Source organism: Anarhichas minor, unplaced genomic scaffold (assembly GCF_050575085.1).
Source record: "Anarhichas minor isolate MPS153535 unplaced genomic scaffold, ASM5057508v1 ptg000040l, whole genome shotgun sequence".
In the NCBI taxonomy this organism is placed as follows: domain Eukaryota; kingdom Metazoa; phylum Chordata; class Actinopteri; order Perciformes; family Anarhichadidae; genus Anarhichas; species Anarhichas minor.
In genome coordinates, this window is record NW_027466486.1 from 3,565,866 (window position 1) to 3,589,176 (window position 23,311).

General features: G+C 41.4%; 1 protein-coding gene across 1 annotated transcript in view; it reads right to left on the bottom strand.

Annotated features, from left to right (window-relative positions):
• Positions 1-2,378: 2,378 nt before the first annotated feature.
• fndc3ba (fibronectin type III domain containing 3Ba) overlaps positions 2,379-23,311 on the bottom strand; it is a 66,396-nt gene continuing 45,463 nt past the window's right edge. The window contains exons 22-26 of the mRNA XM_076108427.1: positions 20,917-21,197; positions 16,966-17,190; positions 11,445-11,611; positions 9,494-9,621; positions 2,379-6,912 (exon numbers count right to left, since the gene is read on the bottom strand). Coding sequence (XP_075964542.1) covers positions 6,601-6,912; positions 9,494-9,621; positions 11,445-11,611; positions 16,966-17,190; positions 20,917-21,197 — 1,113 coding nt within the window. The 3' untranslated portion in view covers positions 2,379-6,600. The remainder of the gene's footprint in view (positions 6,913-9,493; positions 9,622-11,444; positions 11,612-16,965; positions 17,191-20,916; positions 21,198-23,311) is intronic.

Sequence of the window (23,311 nt, forward strand, 5' to 3'; positions counted from 1 at the left end):
TCACCGCAGCAGCCTCCACTAATCTGCACTGGATTTCAAAACATGGCGTCCGGGCTCTGAAGAATGTATCTCTGGTAAAAAAAAAAAAAAATCTGACTGTACATACTGATGTCATGACAAACTATTTATTAATCTACAGGATGTATATTGATTCATATTTTCCTTTTTTGAAGATGTCTGTAAACATCTACTGGGTGATGTATCTGTCGATGATGAAGTCTTGTTAAAGTAAAAAAGGAAAAACTCAATTCCTCTTTGCTTTTCTTTTTTTTAACAATATATGTATTCGTTACACAAACCGGCACCCAATTGACAATCAGGTAGCAATTTGTCTTCAACAGGTATGAGATGCAGGTTGCAAACCATCATTGAAGACATCATTGAAGTGAAAACCAAACCGCTCAGTGTGGAAAGACGTGTGCTGCACCTCGACAAGGCCTGTGTTCTTTTCCCCCCATGTGTTCCTGCTATACCCCATCACATGATACCTAAGACAGCTTCAAAGACAGCAGGCTCTGCCCTGAGATGCCACACAGAACTCAAAGGGCTCCTCGTTTGTGGCAACATAAAAACACATGGAGTGTCTGCAAAACCCACGCTGAAAAAAATTATAAAACCAAAAAAGTAAAGAAGGAAGTGAATTATTCATACAAAAGCTGACTCGTAGATGATGGTTAGTGGGTGGATGATTGGTGAGGAGAGGGAGAGGTGTGAAAGAACAGGGACGAGAGATCTCTCTTCAAAGCAATTGTGCGATGAAAATGCACAATAAAACAAAAAGGTGACAGAAGCGAGGTTTAATCAATGAGTCAGACATGAGTTTATTTAGGTGTGGGCTGTGCAGTGGAGAGTAAATAAATTACCTTGAGACAAAGAGGGGGAGGCTGTGATTGAAGAGGAGTTCATATCTATCTCATCAGTGTGTGCCTGTAGTGTAAATATAGCATTGACTTGATTTGGTAAACCAGCGGGTGCAGGCTAGGACAATTTATTGCCACTTGCATGTGCATAATGCACCCTCGAGAAAGCTGAAATTAATTTGGTGAATGGATTTAGCAAAGTGCTGGCGTGAGCGGACTTGACATCCATTGGAGAGTCTGTGGTGGTGCAGAATCACAGAGGTGCACTATATATATATCTGGAGCAACCTTCTGATGGTGACAGAACATCCTGCAATAAGCATCCATTCACACAAGACTGGAAGACAAGATGGAGCTAGAAGAAAAGTTAAGGGATCACTTTAGGTTCTACATCTCATCCTGAAGGGTACAAGTATATCTGTATATACTTCATCGAAATCCATCAACAATTCTTGAAACATTTCACCTAAAAAGCACAAATGCTCACCTCATGATGGCGCGAAAGGAAAAGTTAAAGGGATCCCCAGAGTCATTAGGCTTCATCCTCTGGGGACCATCGAATGTCTCCACAATATTTTATTGCAATCCATCCAATAGTTGCTAAAATATTTCAGTCTGAACTTAAGTGGCCCAAGTATACCAACCGTGCGAATGTCATCTCTGTTGCTGTGGATAAAAAAAAATAGCGGGTCGTTTGTGTATGCTATGGTCTTGATATGGTGTCAAGAACAAGGGTTTGTTGTCCTATTGCTGTATGACAGTTTAACTGAAGAAAGACAGCTAGTGGAAGAGTGTTGTTCTGCTACCGCCTATTTAATTGTTCACTTTTGACATCACTTTTCCGCAAACCCGTGCGAATGCTCACACAAAAGGTCAAAGAGCATTATTCCCCTGTTGTCCTCGTGTCGCTGAAGGATGAGTTGAATTGCAGAGCAGCAGACTCTCTCTGGTCGCCCCTTGCTGACAGCAGTTGACGGTCGTGAGTGTGATTTACTCTTCTCGACTATCGAAGTCACGGGAGAGTAAATCTAGCTCCGACACTTCTTCACACCGATAGTTCAGCTGAAATGGACACTAACGCACACATCCTTGAAACGGAGTGTGACAATTGATAAAACTATCTTTAATTACATATACGAGTCCCTCTGACATTTAAGATGTCATCCACTTGAAGAATTACAACTGTTTTGAGACATAATTCGGACTATTAATCATGAGTTAAACCTCTATACTATAAATCTTGGTTACTGCTCAGCTGTGTTCAACAGTACATAAAGGTGTATCTGATGAGTCTTGAAGACAAAAATCAATACTGCTGCACAACAGTAAATGTCAGGGGAACATACCGTTAGTTTGTATACCAAACATCTCGTGTGACAAAGTATCTTTATCTGTAGAAAAGTTAACCATAAAAAAGCATGAGACCATGCACAGAACTATACGTAGAGCCATGCATACAGTAGGTAGAAGTGCTGATGAATAATGACACACACAATAAAACATACAGGTGCTACAAAGTCAGAAAAGAAAATCAAAACATTTATTGGGCATAAATATATTATATATACGCTACCGATACAGTTACGTCTTACATACATAGGGTAGTATTTGCAAAAATCTATACATTAAAATTGATATGGCAGTTTCTTTTATATAATGCATATGAAAATGTCTAACATTTACAATACAAGAAGAAATGCATGAATTTCTTTTTTTTTCTCAATTCGTAGACCATGACAACATTGGAATGTTTGTTTTTAAATCGTGAGGTAAAAATACGTTTCTTTTTTTGTCTCGCTGAAAAAATAGTTAAATACCTGTGAGCGTCTGTTTGTCAAATCGCCAAATTCTCGGTCAAAATTCTCTACTACTTACTCTAAAACGTACAAAAAAAAAAAAAAAAGTAAAGAAGAAAATCAATTGATCAGAAGGCACAGACGTGGGGTTGCTGGGCAAAAACAAAAAAAAAAAGGTCTCATTCTTGACATACAAGCCAAATGTGCAGGAGCTGCAAGGTGAAGGTGAAGGGGCGGGGCTTCTTTAAAATCACCAGCATTTGAAAAAAAAAAAAAAGCACATAAAGGGAGTACCCTGCCCAGGAACACACAGCCTTAACAGTTAACACTGTGTTAACCTCGGACTATACAACACTAACGTGACTAGCCTGAGCTCGGACAAAGACCTCTGCTCTCCCGTTGGAGCATTTACGGCCTGAAATGGGGAATAAGGGGGGGTGGGGCTGTGAGTGGGCGACATTACATGAAGGGTTTCAAAACAGGACACCTCACATATCGACTACAAGCAACAGGCTGGGTGCACACACCGAGAGCACGTCTGAGAAAGGAAAACCGTACTCCCTATGAACTGTACTTCCTTTGTTGCCGTAGTTTGCATTCTACAGGCAGCAGGGTGCCATCTAAAAAGGCACAGAACCATGCTCCAGTAATGCCAATGTCACAGTGACGCCAACGACAGAATAATGCCAATGAATGTAACAGACGGCGTTGGCAGTAGTGTTTGGAACAGAGCGATGGACCTCGCGTTCCCCCTCGCTCATATTAACCTCATCAGGACTAATGCTCGGCATAAAAAAAAGTGCTTCAACTCTGTTAGTCATAATGTATTACCATCTCATTCTATAGCTCTATAGATATCTCTGTATATCATCTCTTAGCAAAATACTGGATACAAAATACTAACTACTGCTATACCAGCACTAGCCTGAACAAGGAATCGGTAGAATTATTATTGTCATCATCTGCCTGAAATCGCCGTATGATTGTTTTTGCCTTTTTTTTTTTATTTATTTTTTTTTTTTACCTTTCAGTGTGAAATCAGGTTGTGTTAAAAACTGTCCTTTGAAAGGGGCTACATTTCAAAATGGCACATTTTGCTTTACAAAACAAAATAATAAAAGATAATATGAAAAGAAGCATAATCACAGATCAAGTTAATGTTTTTTTTTTTTTTTCCTTTTGAGAGAATAATAATAACAATAATAATCGTAATGCTGTGTCGTTACAGAAGAACATCACAGAACCCTTTTAGACGACTGCAAACGCAACATCTAGTGGACACGAGAAGCCTGCACTTTGGCAATAACACAGTAAAAAGATATCAGAAGCTTCATTATAACACTACTCAGAAAAAAAAAAGCCAAAGGAAGCGACGTTTATCCCAATACAGATGACTTGAACTGACCCTAAGGCCTTGCTTTGCTACATGTCTCTCTAAGCATTACAAGAACTGCTCGGCTGTGCACGGCCGCAACAGGAGATGAAAAACAAAATACATTTGGTTACATGTTTTTAAACGGCAATGATAACTGCAATGCATGGACTGATGAGCTACAGGTTCCCAACAGCTGTAAGAGAAATACTTAAAGGGTTACTGAGATAAGGAATGCTGGCCTTAATCATACAATCTAACATACGTCAATTAAAAAAAAAAGAAAAAGAAAAAAACATGCTACAAGGAAAAAAATTAGTATATAACTACACTTGTCTCTTAATCTTTAAACAATAAATAAATGAAGATTGCACTGTAATTGGCATGTAAAGTACTGTATGCAAATATATAGTATAAATAAAACCTAGAAAAGAACTCTACCTTAACTTTCCCATCAACTTTGGCAAAGGTTTGTTGAGCTAGTAAACCAATTTGCTTACCGACACATACAGGAGCAAGGCACAGCATTGACAGAGGACAAGATACAGCGTCAAAAAAAATGAAAGAACAGATAGAAGTGAGGGAGGAAGACAGAGAGAAACGGAGGAAGGAGAGGCTAATAGGATGACGACAGCGATGGGGATGACAGGGTTAGATCTCCCCTCTGTAAGGCCTTATCCCTGAGGTACGTTACAGGCTGCCAATCAGAGCTGGCCGGCGGCGCTAAACTACTGCCCCGCCACTGCTCCATAGCCCCCTTCCCACCCAATCCTTCTTCCCCTGCATCCCACCTGACAATTGTAGACATGTCACACATTAATCAAGCAGGTTAGGGTGACTTCTTTGGATCATCAGGGTATGTATTGGGCTGTACCTTGGCTTTGTTTTTTCGGGTTGGGATGAAAGGGGGTTCAGGAGTCAGGCGGGGAGGTCAGGGGGTGTTAAGAATGCCCTGTTCTGTTGAGTTGTGTTCTGTCAAAGGCTTGTTTGGTCAGTGAACATTAGTTCAAGTCTCCAGAGAAATGTCCGTCTGAGGAGAGACCGCAGACTTGCTACTGCTCTGATTACATGTCAATAAAGCACCTTTTAAGAGAGAGAGAGAGAGAGAGAAAAAAAGAGAGAGAGAGAGAGAGAGAGAAGTGCATGGGCAGGAAAATGAGATGGATCGAAAGCAAGAGAAGAGCAGCCAGAGCAAACAGTAATTACAGATCATTATGGGCAGGGGAGGAGAAAAGAGGAGAAGAGTCTTCAAATGTATCGATTCACAGACTAGCTGGAAGGAGAAACTACAGCTTCAGCACTGCTCTGGCTGGCTAAATTCCAGGGAGGGGGGGGGGGGGGGGGGTAAAGCTCAAGCTAACTCCTAATGGCTTTCCTGGTTAACACACAGAGCTCTGAGAAGCGCGGCTAGCTGGCAGGCTGTTAGCACCTCTGGGTCTAGCGGGTTCAACGCTACTAAAGCTACAGATAAATAGGCTGGAGCAATGGTGCTTGAGATGGTAGAATGCGGAAGGGCCGTCCGAGGGGGTCAATCAAATGCTGAGCCCAACCCTTTCCTGTTAAGTTGCAGCCGATCACAATCCCAGCCCGGCTTCCTACACGCTAGAGCCAGTTCATGCCCAACATTTCATATTCTGATCAGAGACCAGTGTTAAAGGGGCTCCTTCGAGCTACTTAACTGACCGCAGAGCTGCTGTTTGTAAGCACCTAGAGTAAACTCCTCCCCTTTCACACTGTACTTCAGACCTTACATTGCCATCATTTATATTACATCACTTTTATAGCATCATAGATATTTGTTATAATATATATATATATATATATTTATATTGTGTATATATATATATTAGATTACTGGTTTTCCATTCTTTCTTAGATATAATAAAATCACAGGATAGCAGCATCTTACACCACACATGGATTGCATCACTTTGGTAGCTGAATGAGTGAGTGATTGTATGTTAAAAGCTTAGCCGATATGAATTGACTGACAGTCTGTAGTAGTAGAAAACTGAATAATAAGGTATGAACGGCTAAAGCTTTGTAGGCCTATATTGGAATATGGCTGAAATGAATAAAGACTGCAGCAAAAAAAAAAAAGAAGAAACTTACACATTGAAAAACAAAAACAAATGTAAGGCAATGACCGTCAAGAAATATACACGTTCTCTAATCAAATATGTTTTAAAAAGATACACGATAAAAACATGCAAGTCAGTCTGAGGAGCAACTGCTTTGCTCAAAGCTATTTTAAGGTTTGATTATCAGTTTTCTTTCCCAACCGAGGTACAACTAAGACCTCGACAGAAATCCTTAACAGATGAGACGGACAATGACACGAAGACAACAGAGACGTAGAGAGAAATGACACCAAACTGAGTGATGGCAGAAGACAACAGGAGCAAGGTGAGGAAAGCCAGAATCGATAATCTGACAAAAAAAAAACCAACCATACATAGCCGTAAGTACATCAAGTGTTTCTTTTTGATTTCATTCGGTTCTTTCGTAGACGTATTTTTAAAAGTTTCTCTGTGATTTTGTTTTCTCTTTCTATCCTATAGTTAAAATTCCCTCACTTCATGAAGAAGTACTGTAGCAAGCAGGCGATGAGGATGGAGAACCCCGCGAACACGCACACAATAAGCGCCGCGAAGCGCTCGTCGCTCGAGATCAGGCCCGCGCCTTTGCCCGCTTCGACGGCGCACGGCTCCCCCGATGACGCCGTCTCCTGGCGACGCAGCGTGAACAAGGAGGAGGGGCTCAGCGGTCCGCAGAGTTCCTGGCACGTATCCTGGCAACGGCGGCAGGCGCCCACGCGGAAACGATAGTCTGTGTTGCCCTGGAGACCAGAAATTTGGAACATGCCCTCCTCTCCCTTAAAAACCTGCGAGGAGAGAGATAGATAGAAAGTTCAACAGCCACAGTTGGTTGGTGATTCGTTGGAACAGAGACCTGCATGCTTGCTTGGGTCACAGTGACAACTGATGGCTTGTTTTCATAGTGTAAACACGTTGAAGCTCTCAGCAGGTGCCCATTTACAAAGGAAATTGGTGCCGGTCAAGTTACAGGCATACACATCTAGCCATCTGGCCACACTGTAGTGTTTTAAAAATATATATAAGTACAAATCTGAACTTTCATGCCTCAATGTGGTGTTTTCCCTTTATCGAACATGCTTAATATTTGCCACACCTGGCTGATTGTGTCCCTCTCCCGATGAAATGTTACTTTCACCGCTCATCTACTCAAGTGCTGCTAAGAGTTTTATCTGCTGCTCGTTATGGGAAGTAATAAATAAAGAACTTTCTGTTGACTTCTTCTTGCTTATCGACATATTTTATTGGAACTTAATTATTTTCTATTTGGGACGACTGTGGCTCAGTGGAGAGCAGTTCGATCCCCGGCTCCGGCTCCGCTAGTCGCATGTCCTTGAGCAAGACACTCAACCCCAAAATTGCGTATGAATGTGGAAGAATCTCAATTGTAAGTCGCTTTGGATAAAAAAATGACTGTAATAATGGTGCACAAAATCTATACAAATAAACCAAACTTGAAAACCACTTCACTATAAAAATATAATAGATATAAAAGGGTGCAGATTTGAGTATTAGTTAAATAAAACCTGCCCGTCTGTATTGTTGAAATGTCCTCGGGGAAGACGATGAATCTATATTTGCTCGTTTCTCGTACATAACTCCCGAGACTGGCTCATAAAATGACAATACTATTATAATGCAATGACAGCTAAAGGACCCGGTATCAAATTCAATATAAATCAACTTCTTGTTCATTTTGTAACTGAAGAAGCACAACATGTAGACCTGTTATAATTCTATTCTGAAAAGTCATTGGAAGTGGCTTGTAGCTGTACGAGCCTGTAGAAGCCGATGATCAAAAAAAAATAAATGTAGACGCTGGTCATTGACTCTGCTCCACACAGGCACCAATTATATTAGTACTGGAAACGGGTTGCCTTCTCTGCTACCTGAGGTTTCTTTCATTGCTATTTCAGCGTGTATGCTGAACAGACTGCAAAGCCCCTTGAGGCAAATTTGTGATATTGGGTTAATTAAACTAAATTGACTTGACACTGAGCAAGAACAGTGAATTTGTTTTTTGTATGTGAGACCAAACAAATGGTTAAAAAGGAATGTAGGCAGCCGATGAGAATAGTTTCAGACATATATAAAGTTATTCTCTTTTCCTCCTCCTGTAGCAATGTTCAGCAGAGAAAAGATGGGAGTAAGACCTGGGTACCTCGCTCGCCCAACTTCTGTTTTGGTGGAACTCGGTATAACTGTCCAAGTGTAAGATTTAGGGTAATGCAATTGAACCCCCCCCCCCCCCCTTTATACTCAGAACGATAGATTAAACCCTCTCAGGCCTATGCTGGAATGGTTGTGAGGAGGTAGTCACGCTTGTGCACATCACAGCTATGTCCTTGTGCCGTCTTTCTTGTTGTTTGTCATGGAAAATCTATAATATAATCTAAATGAAAAAATGCCTTCAAATGTTTGTTTTATTCATAAATTAAATTTGCAAAATAAAACAGCATTATGCATGTGTGTGTGTGTGTGTGTGCATTCATTCATCGTGAGATTACACAAAAGGGAGAAACAAACGGCGAGTGAAACATACAAACGTCTGAAAAGCAGCAGCACAGATTTGTATTGGCAGCGGATGTTTGTACACGTAATGAAATGAGCCAATACACATCACACACACACACACACACACACACACACACACACACACACACACACACACACACACACACACACACACACACACACACACACACACACACACACACACACACACACACACACACACACACACACACACACACACACACACACACACACACACACACACACACACACACACAGTTTTCTTCGCTGGTAAGTATCAGCAGTTCCTCCCTCCAACCATTCACTAATTGAACAATGGAGAGGAAACATCCCTGAAGACAAATGTCTTTCTTTGTCTGGAGTCCACCAGTCTGCTCATTTATCCAACTGCCAGCCACCCAATCTGATATTTGTGTAGCCAAAAACGTTTTTTTTAGTTATTTCTGTTGTTATTCTCATTAAAATCCTTCAAAACCATTCAATAAATACTGCTGGCACTGCAATTACCTTCAATTTCAGAATTCTCTATCTCTCAGGGAAGACACCGTGTATGTGTGTGTTTCATTCTTCAATGTGCAAATTTGTCTCTCAGTGTGTGGGCGGTCGAGTGCTCTGTAACGCCTTCCCCATCAATGCAAAGTTAATTTGTCTGCTCCTCGGGGAGGATTACAGAACATCCTCACAGTAGTCGTACACACTTCCACAACTTTAAGAATGAACCAAATTATTGAAGCGTGTGCTCTGGACTACAGAGACACAGGAGCTCTCAACACTATCCTCAAATGAACCGAGTGTGTGTGTGTGTGTGTGTGTGTGAGTCTGTGTGAGACAAACCTGTTTGTATTCTGACTCGCGTCCCACCAGCACCTGCAGCACGTAGCTCACAGGATCTCCTCTCATTGGTGCGATGGTCTCCCATGTGATCTCACACATGTTCCCCTCTAGCTGGTGCACTCTGGGAGCTGTCAGGATAAATGCCACCAGAACATGATTTCAAACGCGTGACAGGGTTTCATAGTTAGAAAAGTAATACCAGATAAACCAATTACTCAGACTTTCCGCAGTAATTTCTAACCAGCTATTTAAACCTAAAATACCTCAACTTTAATTTTCATAGTCACACACACTACATATATGAAAAAAATACCTTTGTATTTAAACCAACCTAAGCATTTAGGAGCAGTGGGCTGATGTAAAGCGTATAGGAGGGGCGGGGGATCGTACCAACAACCTAGTGATTAAAGGGTGACCGCTCCTACCCTGAGCCACAGCCGGCCGCATCAATTAAGACTAGCACCCCTTAGAATCTAATGAGCAGTCCTGTTAACAGCTGTTTAGACAAAACTGAGTAGGTACTGCTCATCATCCTGGAAATAAGCGACAACAAAGTGAATCAATTATTCACGGGCAATAATTCTTTTTGACAATTTTTATAATAGTTTGGCAAAGCAATAATATCCTTGAGTGACCACAATAATCCAATTCTGACTGCATGAATTGCTTTGCTGAATACAGCAGACATTTGACTCAACTTTAACCAGGGACCTGTTCATTGAGTTGTCTCGACTCATCCTGCTTTTGTTGTGAATAGAAGGGGCTTTGCAGAGAACAGTTCAGACAGTGCACAAGCACCAGGCGAACAGTTTTATAGAAGCTGTTTGGACCCCTGAGGCTGTCATTTGCCTGTTTAATGGATACATCAATGCTGTGCTGCACATTCACAGCATCACAGTCAAACCCGTAATACTTTCCGTTTACATCACCTGTGAGGATACTCCTCACTGCGATTACTGTCGGTATAATCAGCCACAGCCTCTCAGTTTACAGCAAAGACCACATACTGGAGGCGATAATCAAGCAACAGCCAAACAGGAACTAATGGATTGCCTTTTCCTGTCCTCTAAGTGTATCACCTCTTTGTTCAGTGTAACTCCTAAACTGCCGGAGCCAGATGCAACAGCGCTTCAAAAGTTGAAACTTGGTCTACTTATAATATAGCTGGAGATTGATGAAATACTAAATTAAACTGGGTTGCGCAACACAAAGTTGTTATTATGTAGATATTGGTTGAAACTAAATATTTACACCCACTGACAGGTGGAGGCTAACTGCTAATTTACTCGACTGATGAAGTTAACGTTAGGTTGCCAATACACTGTATGACCCTTCTAGAGTAAAAGAGTTATAAATATGCATTATGGTCGACACATTTGACCTGACACTTGAAAAAATTAAAGGTAAATTTCACAAATACAACAACATACCCTCAAGTACTCAACGTTTTAGCTTTGTGCTAAAAACGTCACACTAAATGACCAAATAACATAAAATAGGTTAACAGAATCTGATATTTCCCTCTCATTCAGAACTACATGAACTCTGAAAAACACACATTTGTCCATGTATGCTCTTATAAGCAAACTAAATAATACCTACATTTACAAAAGATTAGCAGTTAAGCTTAATGTATTTGATTCCGCCCTAAAACAGTAATTTTTGGAAGTCATGGAACGGCTTGTGACTTCCTGTTTATGAAGAGCATTCTTTTGATTGGACGGTGCAACAGAGGGTTCCTGACAATCAATTTACACAGTGCTAAAGTCTCACCCCGCTAAGACATTTCTTAACTTAAGGTCTTATTTTACAGTTTGAAACTAGCTAATAAGAACAAAGAAAGGACTTTCATACACAAACGTGTGTGATGGATTTACAGATAGCTGCACTGGCGTCATCAAAACACACACAAACCATGAGACAAACGCACACTTTGCCTGTGTCAGTTTACCTTTGAGGGCAGGTGGTACAGACTTGGTGGTGCAGAAGGTGAGTGTGTCAGAGAAAGGACCCTCCCCTGCATCGCTGATGGCCTGTATTCTGAAGATGTAGCTGCTCGACTCAGTCAATCGCTGGACCTTGTAGGTGTGGCTGGGGCCGCGGTAGATCGTCACAAACCTGGACACACAGAATAAGAAAGAGCAAGAAAGACACAATGAATCACAAATCTAGAGGACGAATCTGTAAGTGGGAATAAGAGGTGAAGGACAGAAGAAAAGGGGAGACAAACCTGAACAGGATGAAAAAGAGAGTGAAAGATAAGGGAGAAGGTGAGGAGTCAGGTGAAGGTGAGAGGAAGGAGTGATGGCGCAATGAATAGATTAGAGGAAGGGAGAGATGTGAGGATAGAGAAATTCAGTTAATAACTTGGATAACAAGAGCAGTGAGGGATGAGGAATCGATAATTGGATTGCACTCATCACCAAACGGATTGATGCATTGTCCACTTTTCAATGACTCATCACAGCTGTGCTTATTAACAGTTCTGGGTGCCTTACATTGCAGGCTGAACCATTATGTATATACATCTATATATCACAGTGTTTTTGGTACTTCCTTTGTTGTTGCTTAGTTGAGACCTTGAAAAGAAACAAGGATGCTGGTGGGAAGAGAGGAGAATGCATCCCAACAAAGATAGCAGTGATTTATAAGACACACAGGACTGACAGGCCAAAGTCACAAATCTAATGAAATCTGGCACAAAAAAAGGCTTTCTGGCTGGCTAGATAGAGAGATTGATGGACTGAAAGAGAGATGATAAGTGAGTGAATGAGGGAGTCTGAGAGAAATGAGGATTTGAGCTGAAAAGGTGGTTATTTATCTCCGCTATCAGCTTTTCAGCACAGTAAGGTAAAAGTCCGTGCAACGAAGGTTTATGGCAGAGAGGGAGTAGAGAGAGGGAGAGAGACAAAGGTGACGGGGCAAGTGGGAAGAGGAGGCAGTGATGGAGGGAGAAAGTCAGAAGCGGATGTGAGGGAGTGGAGAAATAAAGGAGGATAAAAAGCGAGGTGACTGGTAATTATAACGCGGAGATGATGATGGAGGATCTACTGGAAGAGGAAAGAGACGCATTCTCGCTAGTGCAGTATGTAGCTGCACTAGCGAGAAGTGATGCATCTCTCTGGCTGATGTATGATGTTGTTGTTAATCCTTTGTCTCACTGTCTTAACACCTGCAGACACCCAGCGCTGATAGAATTAATACTACGTGTAGCATCCCGGCTGAATAGTGGTCTGTAGTCTTGAACTGATGGTCCATAAGTCTTTAATGAATCACACCTTGAAGAGATCCGAGTCTCTCCTTTTCCTCTCTCTAGACTCAAACTACCACATGGCTATACGTAAATGACAAATTCTTCCATAAAAACAGTAAATATTTCAACATTTCCATCATTATAAGTTTCCCTCATCAAAAACAATTAACACTCAGCAGAGCAAAGACAATAAACACACACACACACACACACACACACAAATCACCAGACCACAGTTAACGAGAGGAACCGTCCTGAGCCAAAGAGCCGACTGATCAACCACAGCCAGGAGCAGAGGACAGAGAGCAGACAAAGATTGTCGCCATCCCTTTTTTTCTGCAATTTGATCCATTTAATCTGCCTGCCAAATTTGCGTATTGTGTTGGAACGGTGATGCTTGTTGTTTTGTTTCAGATGCAGACATCTTGAAACGCTACTTTGGTTGTACCAGTCCTCCATTTTCAAACTCAACACTATGTCATCATTCATCACATTTATTCTGGCACAACATGACCAAACGCCTTTGTTTTGAAAAGCAGGTGGAACCTTGAAAGCCTTCCTGTATATACACGCACATTTGTATTTTTGCAAATACGAAAGAATCTGTTTTTTTTCTCAAGTTAAATCAGCTTTTACCTATACACAGGAAGTCAACTAATAACTTTATCAACTTAACATTCATTCGGAACAGAAAAATCATATGATGAAAATAAATGTGTGTAGGTCTCCTTACTGGTGAAATCATAATCACATTTGCACAGGAATAAAAATTCAATCAGTTTCACTGCAGTAAACATTTTTAAGCATTGCTGGATGAATCATGCATTGCTACCTATCGATAAGGTTAGCATTGGAGACAGCAGCAGAAACAGCTTGTTTTTCCAAAGAGGCCGAACTGCTTGCTTGCTGGCTAGCTGTGAGGAAAAACAGATGGGTGTAAATAAAGAAAGAATTGACCGAATGCAAGGATGAAGGGACGGACAAATGACGAAGATGGACGAACAAGTAAACAAATGGGTGAGACATTGCAATAGATGTATGGCTGTCTCATTCTTATGAATAACAGCAACTGAACCAGAGCTTTGCCCTACAGTGCCTTGTGCTTCCACCTGCATTCGAATATAACGTCAGAAGCTTTAAGCCTTCTTCGCGCTGCGCTGCCTGGGTTGCCATGGCGCCTTTATATTCCCAGAACCTCGGCCAGAAGGTATTTTGAAATCAAACAAACTTGAAAGCTTAAAGCTTTTAAAAAGGGCAACAACAGAGTGGGCAAAATGAGAAAGAAAATAAAATAAAAGCCATGAGCGAGGGAGGACAAGCAACAAGTCTGCATACAGGGAGATAAGAGTGGACGAATGAGGGAGGAAGAGGGACGGAGAGGGAGAACGGGATTTAATATTGGGAACCTGAGGAAACAGCTTTGATTATCATCTTATACAACCACAGAGACGTGGCAGGGTGGATGGGAGAAAAACAAAGAGGTTGAAAGATGAGGTGGGAGGGATAAAATGCAGGAAAGGGGGCGCACATTTCTCCAGAGATCCTCCAGAGGTGAAGTCACCTTTCTAACAATAAATTCAGATGAATAAATATGAATGAGATCGTCCAGAGACAACGAGATTCCAGCAAGAGACAGAGTCGGGGACAGCCAATGTCAAAAACATAAATACACAGTAATGCTATTTGGTTGAAAAAAAAAACCAGACACTGATGGAATTTAACGTCCGAATGTGAAATTATATTTGCCGAAATTGCAGCTGGCTATTTAATATGTTTGCTTACAAAGCAATTTAAAGATTTGATCCTTTGCTTTTATTCAAAATGCCCTTGCAATCTCCCTTGATACATTATGATTAGCGATGAAGCATCTGGTTGCCACGGCAATTTCATCAAAAACGTCCTGCTAATTCACCCTAATAGAGTGTGAGGAGGGGGAGGAAGGGGAGCCCTGCAAACCAGCTCGATCCATTCATCTGTCGTTAACCCTCTGCACACACGGCACTAATGCAGCCGCTAACACACCTAAACGCCCCGCCACAACCACCGGTAGCTGCAAGTGATGAATCCTAAGCAAAGGCAATTAAGTTGAATATGTCAGGAATCACACATGGTCATTATGGGTAATTCAGTCAATTACACAATTATAGTTTATTGACCGTTTCCTCAGGGCGATGAAGAGGAGAGAGTGACATGATGTTTGTGTTTTTGGGGCTGTGTGGAGATGCTGCTTTATCATTTATACCAAACAAATGACCTGCAGTTCTATCCAAATAAATCTTGAAGTGTGAAAATTCACCAAGGTCCATTGCTTTCCTTGAATATATAAAATTGATGCTTTTACATTGAGGTCGACCAACCAGGTGCTCTTTGATGTTACGAGATTCAGGGACAGAAATAGAGGCGGCCGATCCTTTGCGGCGGCTGCCCTTAATCTCTGGAAGAGCTTTCCTACTCTTCATGTAAGAGCTGCTCAGACCTGGAAACCTTTACGTCGCTGCTGAAGACCCTCCTCTTCTCGATGGCATTCAATTCAAGTTGAGTGTGTTACGTTGACTTCATCCTCTATTGTGCTGCAATTCTTTTATTATTATTATTATGTTTATTGTTTTATTTTATTATTTACTTTTTTCTTCATTTATTTGCTATTTTGATGCTATTCAGCACCTTGGTCAACTGTTGTTGTTTTAAATCTTCTATAAAAATACATTTGCACCTTTGACCAACGTTCTGTCGTTTCCATGATGAGCATAAAGAAAAGGGAGCGGTACCATAAAAACTGGACTGACTGTGGATACCAGAATATCATTGCCTGTTTTAACCGGTGTATGTGAAGCATGAAAAAAATCATAAAATCAGAAGAAGCAAATGTTTTTCTTCAATTTACAGCATATGCAGGGAAGTTTCCCTCAAAATACCATCTGATCAAAATACCGTAGACATCTGCACATACACAAGTGCGTGCAAGCACTGTCACTGAAACAGAAACACACACTGACTAGCATACAGCCATACCAATCACTGTGCCAGTTAGAAAAGGGTGAGTAAACCTCTCTAAACTGTGAAAGCTCTTATCATTTGGCTGGCAGGGAGTGTGTTTATGCCAGCGCACATGGGATGCCTCTGTGTGTGTGTGTGTGTGTGTGTGTGTGTGTGTGTGTGTGTGTCGGAAAGGTTACCATTCCAGGGGTGCCAACTTGATGCCAGCCAAGCCTTAATTCAAACACTGATAGCTGGCCAACCAGAATGGTAGAGGGCTCGACGGAGGGTATATAAAAGTGGCTCTTAACTGCTTTTGAGTTTGGTCTGTTACCTTCTTCTTTGTCCGTGCCTTTCTTATTCCATCCTAATCCTCTTTGTTATTTCTGCGTGAATGTATAAAAGATTCTGCCCTCCTTCCAATTATGTGTTTCACTCCCTGTCAGCGATTATGTTTTGCCCCCTCCCCCTTCTCCCCCACTCTGTCTCCCTGTTTCTCTCTCTGACACACCTGTCTGATGAGTCGGTTGATTGTTGGAGGCTGCATCGCAGCTGGTTCCAGATGCCCTCAACGTGACTATTCTTGGGTACATCTGGTTACTGCATAAACCAACACACACACACGCACACGCACACGCACACACGCACGCACGCAGGACCTACACACGTACCTCTAACTAGGCATTCAGGCACACAAGCGCCCTCATCTTCTCCCAGGCTGTTTATGTTCGGTCCATCTTGTGTTTGTGTGAGTGTGTGTGTGTAGTATTGACCTTCTGGGGTCTTATTTGCTGTATTGACTAGCTGTGGGTTGAACAGTCTGAGTAATGTGGTGCGCAGGGCGGCCGTGAGGTTTAAATAGGTCCTCACAATCACAGTTTCAATTCCCGCTCGTAGCTGAGACTCTATACATGAAATAGACACTCATCTTGAGTCCCACAGTTCTAAACGTAAACATTCCAAGTGTGTTCATTATTTTTAAAGTAATGCAGAGGGTGTGGGGCATACAGGAGCTGCTGTGAATGACTTAGTAGCATAACGATGATTTGTATGTACAGTGTCAACTAAATTTAGGATTATTTCTTCAATGTAAGCTTTAATTGTTCATCATGATGTGTACGTTTTGGATGTTTGACGTTTTCTTTACGTGACCTAGAATATAGAAAGATGGACCCCTTCTCGGTCTACACCACGAGGGAAACAACGATATAAGAGCGGTATAGATTAGTGTGTGCCAGCCCACCTGTGGTTCTTGTCCTCCATCTGTAGTGTGTAGACCATGTCGTCGGCGAGCAGGGCACGGGTGTGCGTGTTGCTGGCGTTTTCCCCCCACTTCAGCTTCAGGCTCTGAGGGCCGGCCGCCGAGCATTCGAGAGGGGGCGGGGCTGGAGGGAGGGGCCGTGTCCTTTCCAGCAGGGGTGGACTCAAGGGACCGGAGCCGATGGCATTCACCGCCTGGATATGTACACTGCAAGACAGATTACGAATTGTTCGTTACAGAACGTCACTTTGAAAATCCCTGAGATAAAGTTGACATTTCACATGTATCGATCGGACTTGATATTTTCGGAACTGTAGAAATGGTGTTACCGCACCACGTATGTTGTGTGCAGGTGTTAAGTTCACAAGTCAAAATAACAAGTACATAAATGCTGGGTGTATATATAGGCTACTACGTAACCATGTGTGTGTTCTCACTGTGTGTATGTAATGGTGGTGGTGCAGTCATTTTCAGTGAAGAGGCTGATCTTGCTGGTTAGCTTTGACCTCGGATTCGTCTGCAATTTCTTCGCCCACTACCATTCCCCCATTACAAGTCAATGTACTCTCCAGGATGAGACTTAAATATGTCTGGACTTGTTGGCCCACTTTTCCCTTCATCCAGATATAGTTGTGTTCATGAAAAAAGCCATCGCTGCTGCAGAGGGTTTTTACAAGAATTACTGTTTGAAAATCATTTTCCAAGCAACAGAAATCTATTTTTTCTTTTTGTCCAACTTGATTTATGTTGCCAAAAAGCCAATCCAGAAAAAGTCTACAGAGAAAATTCAGAGTGTGTATGTTTTTTTAATCAGTCATATTGCACTACTACCTCTGTCTGCACTATTACCACTACTTGCACTATCACCTCAATTCCATTGCTGTTTATAGGTTTATATTCATATATATATATATATATATATATATATATATATATATATATATATATATATATATATATATATATATATATATATATATATATATATATATATATATATATATATATATATATATATATATATATATATATATATATATATATCATTTTTGGATATAAAAATGATAAATGTTTATACCTACATCTGTTGTTTTTTTTTGCTGCCCTTTATTATATATATATTTTTTCTTGTTTATTGTAAATTTGTACATCGAGAGCAAAGTGGAAACCGGAGTCGTACGCATACATGGTCAATAAAGCTGATTCTGATGATTCATAAGAGATACTAAAATGCACGTACACACACACACACACACACACACACACAAAAACGAGGACATACAGATCTACTACTAATTAAAATGAATCTCCAGAAATAGATTTTTGTTTTTTCAAACCCCCCTGCTGCCTTTCTTCTAGGAATCCCCCTCCCTTCCGCACCCCTTTTCTGCCAATGTATGACCAGCTGATTAGCATCCATATCAGAGGCCCTCGGCTAGAGAGCATCTACCGTCTGACATTTAATTGCTGATTCTCTGTAACTGTAACCTTTTATTGTAATTCATGCAGCTGAGTGAGAGCCGATGAGAAAGGGCAGCTTTCCATCCATCCGCTGGGTAATTAAGCATCTAGTTAAAAGATGAGGTGAGGGATAGAGAAGGAAGAGAATGACAGACGAAGGATCTTAGCTTTTGATGATGAGGGATTACATTTTGTCATTTAGGGATTTACATATCAAAGTTCAGAATAGATGCATTTTTTGTTTCGTCGTGAAATGAGGGAAACGATGATCAAAAGGTGGTACATCAGCGGTCACAATACAACCATTAGGTTTCAGGTAAACATCTCTCATGCTGAGCAAAACACTCAAACCCCCTAACTAGCCACTCATCGTACGCTCAAGTTATTGACAGCTAGCCAAATGTAAATACAAGGTCTATTTTGCAAGTGCCTTCCTGCGAATACATTTATTTTAGTGACAAGTCTCCTTTAAATATTTGTTATAAATTTACATTTTGTGCTTAACATCTCTGTTTAAAAGCGCACTTTCTTAGCACTTCAACTTTAGGGAATCTGTAATCCATGATGTGTGACTGTGTGGCAATTATCCTCTTAAAGTGTGTCTACCTTCAACATTAGTAATGGACTGTGAAGGTGTTGAGCGAAGATGCATAAGGCTGTGAAAGCTTGTATTTGGAGAGAGAAAAAAGCCATTACTGAATAAAAAAATCTGCTGCACACTTGTTGGAGACCTAAAGGTTACGAAGTGTTCAGTGAAAACATGAAATGCAATTGTAAGATAAATTAAAAAACGAAATCCTTTTCTAGGTAGTTGAAGGTGGACTATTATAACATAGAAGACTATAACAAAATGACAAAATTCTCTTGAGAGTACAACTATTATTAGGGACAGTTGTCCCTAGTAAGGACAGAGGATAGGAAAAATAGGTCTAAATATTACTTCTCAACAATAAGACATTTTAAACCTGCACTGAAGCACACACAATCCCACTCCGACAGAGTAAACAACATTTGCTGCTGTCCTTCCCAGAGCTATACACGCAAAACGAAAGACGAATAATATTATTTGAGTGCTGTAAACAACAACCAGAATTACCGTCATTGCCACACACAAGAACTCCTACAGGCAGACCCTCATGCACACACACACACACACACACACACACACACATACATACCGGTGTACATGAGCGCATGCATGCACAGTGTTCTGCCTCTGTGTAAGCCGTTATGCAACAGAGTAGAGTGACATCGGGACAAAAACAACCCCAGAATGAAAACAATGGTGTGTGATCTTTGTGCTTCTTCACACGTCACCCTACCTTAGACTCCCCCCCCCCCCCCCCCCAATTAAAAGAACCCACTACACAATCACATGCACACACACACACACACACACACACACACACGAGTAAAAGTAATATTTACTGTTGCTTGAGTGAAACAGGGCCTGACATCCCTGCTCAAACGTCAGACAAGCTATAGCTACTATACACAACGACTGCCTCCTATACCTGTTCCTTAATATTCATGTGTTACACTGTCGGGAACAGGAGAGAAAGTAAACAATATTGTGCTTAAGCCTACATAAATAAAGGATTATCTTATGTCACGGACAGACAGCGACTAGTTGGTGGTATTGAAGAGCAAAGACCTCACCAGCATCTAACCCCCGACCAAAGAGATATTTGCAGGTACATTTACATGCCGTTTAACGTTTCCTTTGGTCAACAAGCTACGGTGCAGGACAAGACATTTGTCTTTACTGTAAGTAAGATAAGAGGGAGACTAATGTGGGTTGTTGGTCGACGTCTGTGGCTCTTGTGTTGCGTGGCTTCTGTCTGGCTCAGCGTGACCACCTTTATGCAAGATTTGATTGGCGGTATTGATACAAGGTCTCCATTTACGTCAACAAACTCTAGAACAGCATTGTGTTAAATTAATGCTAAACTAGGGGGCGCCATCATGAAACCAAAAAAATATAAAATATGAATTTCTTCTCTTTGGTTACTGATATTTTTGCAAAGGAGAGGACAGATGATTTACAAGCAGATACATATACTGTAGCAGACTTAAAGAATGTGAAAGGGTCACAGCGATGAACCCCCAGCGAATTATCACTCCGTCTCTTTAGCTCGACGGAGTATTTCATCATGTTTCATCATCGGCCAGCAACTACTGTTTTTGTTCTCGCAGCATAGATTTAAAATGCTGCAGGCAGCTGTTTTAAACTAAAGTAAAGGTCTAGAAACCGCCTGCAGTTGATCTGTTAATGCAGGTTCATTATTTAGTATTGAACATCTGCACAAAATTTATTTCTGTGGTATGTTTTTGTATTTTTTTTGTAGCTCCTGAAAGTCAAAATGTCAACCCATGATTTGCTGATCGTCATGAATACAAATCAAACTTTGCATCCAATGAAAACTGTAAATGTAAATGTAAATGTGCCTCACATCAGCATGTCTACAGTACCTGTATTCGCTGTCTGGCTGCAGGCCTGCGACAAGGTGACTTGTCCCTGATTCCACAGTGATGGTTTGGTCGTCCAGGGTGATGACGTAGGAGGTGATTTCCGCCCCGTTGCTGTTTGGCTCGTCCCACTTCAGGAGGAAGCAGGTAGATGGGGAGTGACCTGACTCCGAGGAGGTCGGGAGGTCCAGGAGGGTGATGGAGGAGACCGGGTCGGGATTCGTTGCCGGGGTCTGGAAACTCACCTGCTCGCTGTAAGGACCAGCACCTGCCTGATTCACCGCCTGAGGTGGATGCAAACACACACACACACAGAGTCGGGTGAGGATGATGAAGGAGATAAGGCAGGCAAAAGAGGAATTTGAGGACAGAAAAGACGCCAAAAGAGGGACAAAAAGAAGAGGACGAGTGGAGAGACAAAAACGAAGATAAACAGATGAAGGTTAAAAAAGAGTGATACAGACAAAGAGCAAGACCAATTAAAACAGAGGGTAAAAACTGACATAAAGAACGGAACAAGAAAAGGAAACCAGCGGAGGGAGCTGAATTTAAATTAGTTGTGTGAAAGCACATTAGTATATTTCTTGTGCCGTGTTGCACATTTATATTCACCCCAAGTACCCTCTATTAAATGTCCTCCAATCGCTTTTGAGTTGTAATAGTCTACTTCAATGCCTCAAACTCAGCGTGGAGTAAACCGGGACAAAACATACCAGCATTTTAAAAGCACATCAGCCGGATTTTCAAAGCATAAAAATGTACTAAAGCCACTTTCTCAGCAACATTAATGTGAGTGCACATCAACGAGTAGAGGACATGATTTGCAGTCAATGGCGTGCACTTCAAGAAAAGTCGTGATTTGCTACGGACACTCTTTGAGGGCCCGACAAGAAAAGTCAGATATCAGTAGTTTTTCTGATTCATCTTCAGGAGTAAAATATTTTTTTGTGAGACTTGAAAGACAAAGAAATGTGAGAAACGTTTTATCTACTGTATCCTTGCGCGAGCATCTGGCCATTTCAAGTGTTCTCATAAAACAAGGGTATGTCAGGCGATGCCGATTTGACACAACGCTACAGTAGGCGAAACTGCACTGGCTCATACAGGTGCAGGACATAAGGAGTCACAGAGAGCTCAACCAAGTCGATGCTTTTTGTGTGGTTTGTTCTTGCAGTCCACTCGAGAGGCACATCTGTCTTTTTATCACACATATGAACACACATATGAACAGAAATGCACAAAGACAAATCACATACGCACACAAGCGCATTGATTAGGACATTGGGTTGACCTGACCTTGTGCTCTCCTCTGAACTATGAATGAGCCCATAAAGAAATGAGTCATAAACCATGCTGTCAATGGATTCATAGCTTTAGAGGGTGCATCGGGGGGAGAGCCAGAGAGAGTGTGTGTGTGTGTGTGTGTCAGTGGTGGGCCGTCAGGGCCTGCAAGGCCTTCTCTGCTGGCCTAAACAGAATCACAAAACTATATATATTAAAAAAAAAATTTAAAAAAATCTATTTTGTAATTTAATATTTTTTCTTAAATACACCACATGTATTATAATTTATAAAAATATTTTTCCCATTATCTTATTTTCTCATTGCACAGCTACTGTCTTCCTCAGTTGCTCTGCTTCCAGTGCAGCTTGTTTTAAGTAGAGCTTTTATCCAATCAGATCTCACCTCTGTGTCTCTAGGTAAGAAGAGAGGCCCGAGGCCTGCAGAGTCTCACCTGCAGCCAGTGCAGATTAAAGTAAATGGGGACGATATTGTTGATTGTCATAGTGTTCAACCAATCAGATCTTTAGTTTGACATGTTGGGCGTATTCTTTGACTATCAGAGCCTGCGCGCCGGCCTATAATGACGTCAGCATTACGTGCCGCCAGTGTCCGTGTGTAGCTTTCCCGCGAGGTACAGAGTGTGCTGTGATTGATCAGTGGGCGAGCACGTGACTATCGTGAAACGAAACTTAACAGCCAGCAGAGGCTGATGGGTAGTGAATCACATCACGTGATGCAGCTCAGCCAATCAAAATGCATTCTGACTGAGTGAGATGCACCATGATAGAGGAACCTGAGCCGAGGAAAGACATTGCAGAGCAGTACGTTCAAAAGAGCACTTATTTATGCACCAGATTAAGAGTCAGAACATAAATACAACCAATTATCATCAACCTTCAAGCTTGCAGCTGTATTCATATGTATGTTTTTATAGGTGTCAGTGTTCTAGTCCTGCACAGAGTATGTGCTTTCTTATTTCCTGTAAGCAAACATCTCTTATGCAGTCAATTTGTGTGTGGGGGTGGGAATAAAGGCCCAAAGATCTGAAAGCGTCTGATGTGCCCGTTTTTTAAGTACACCTATTTGTATTAAATGGCCGAAAATTAACCAAAAG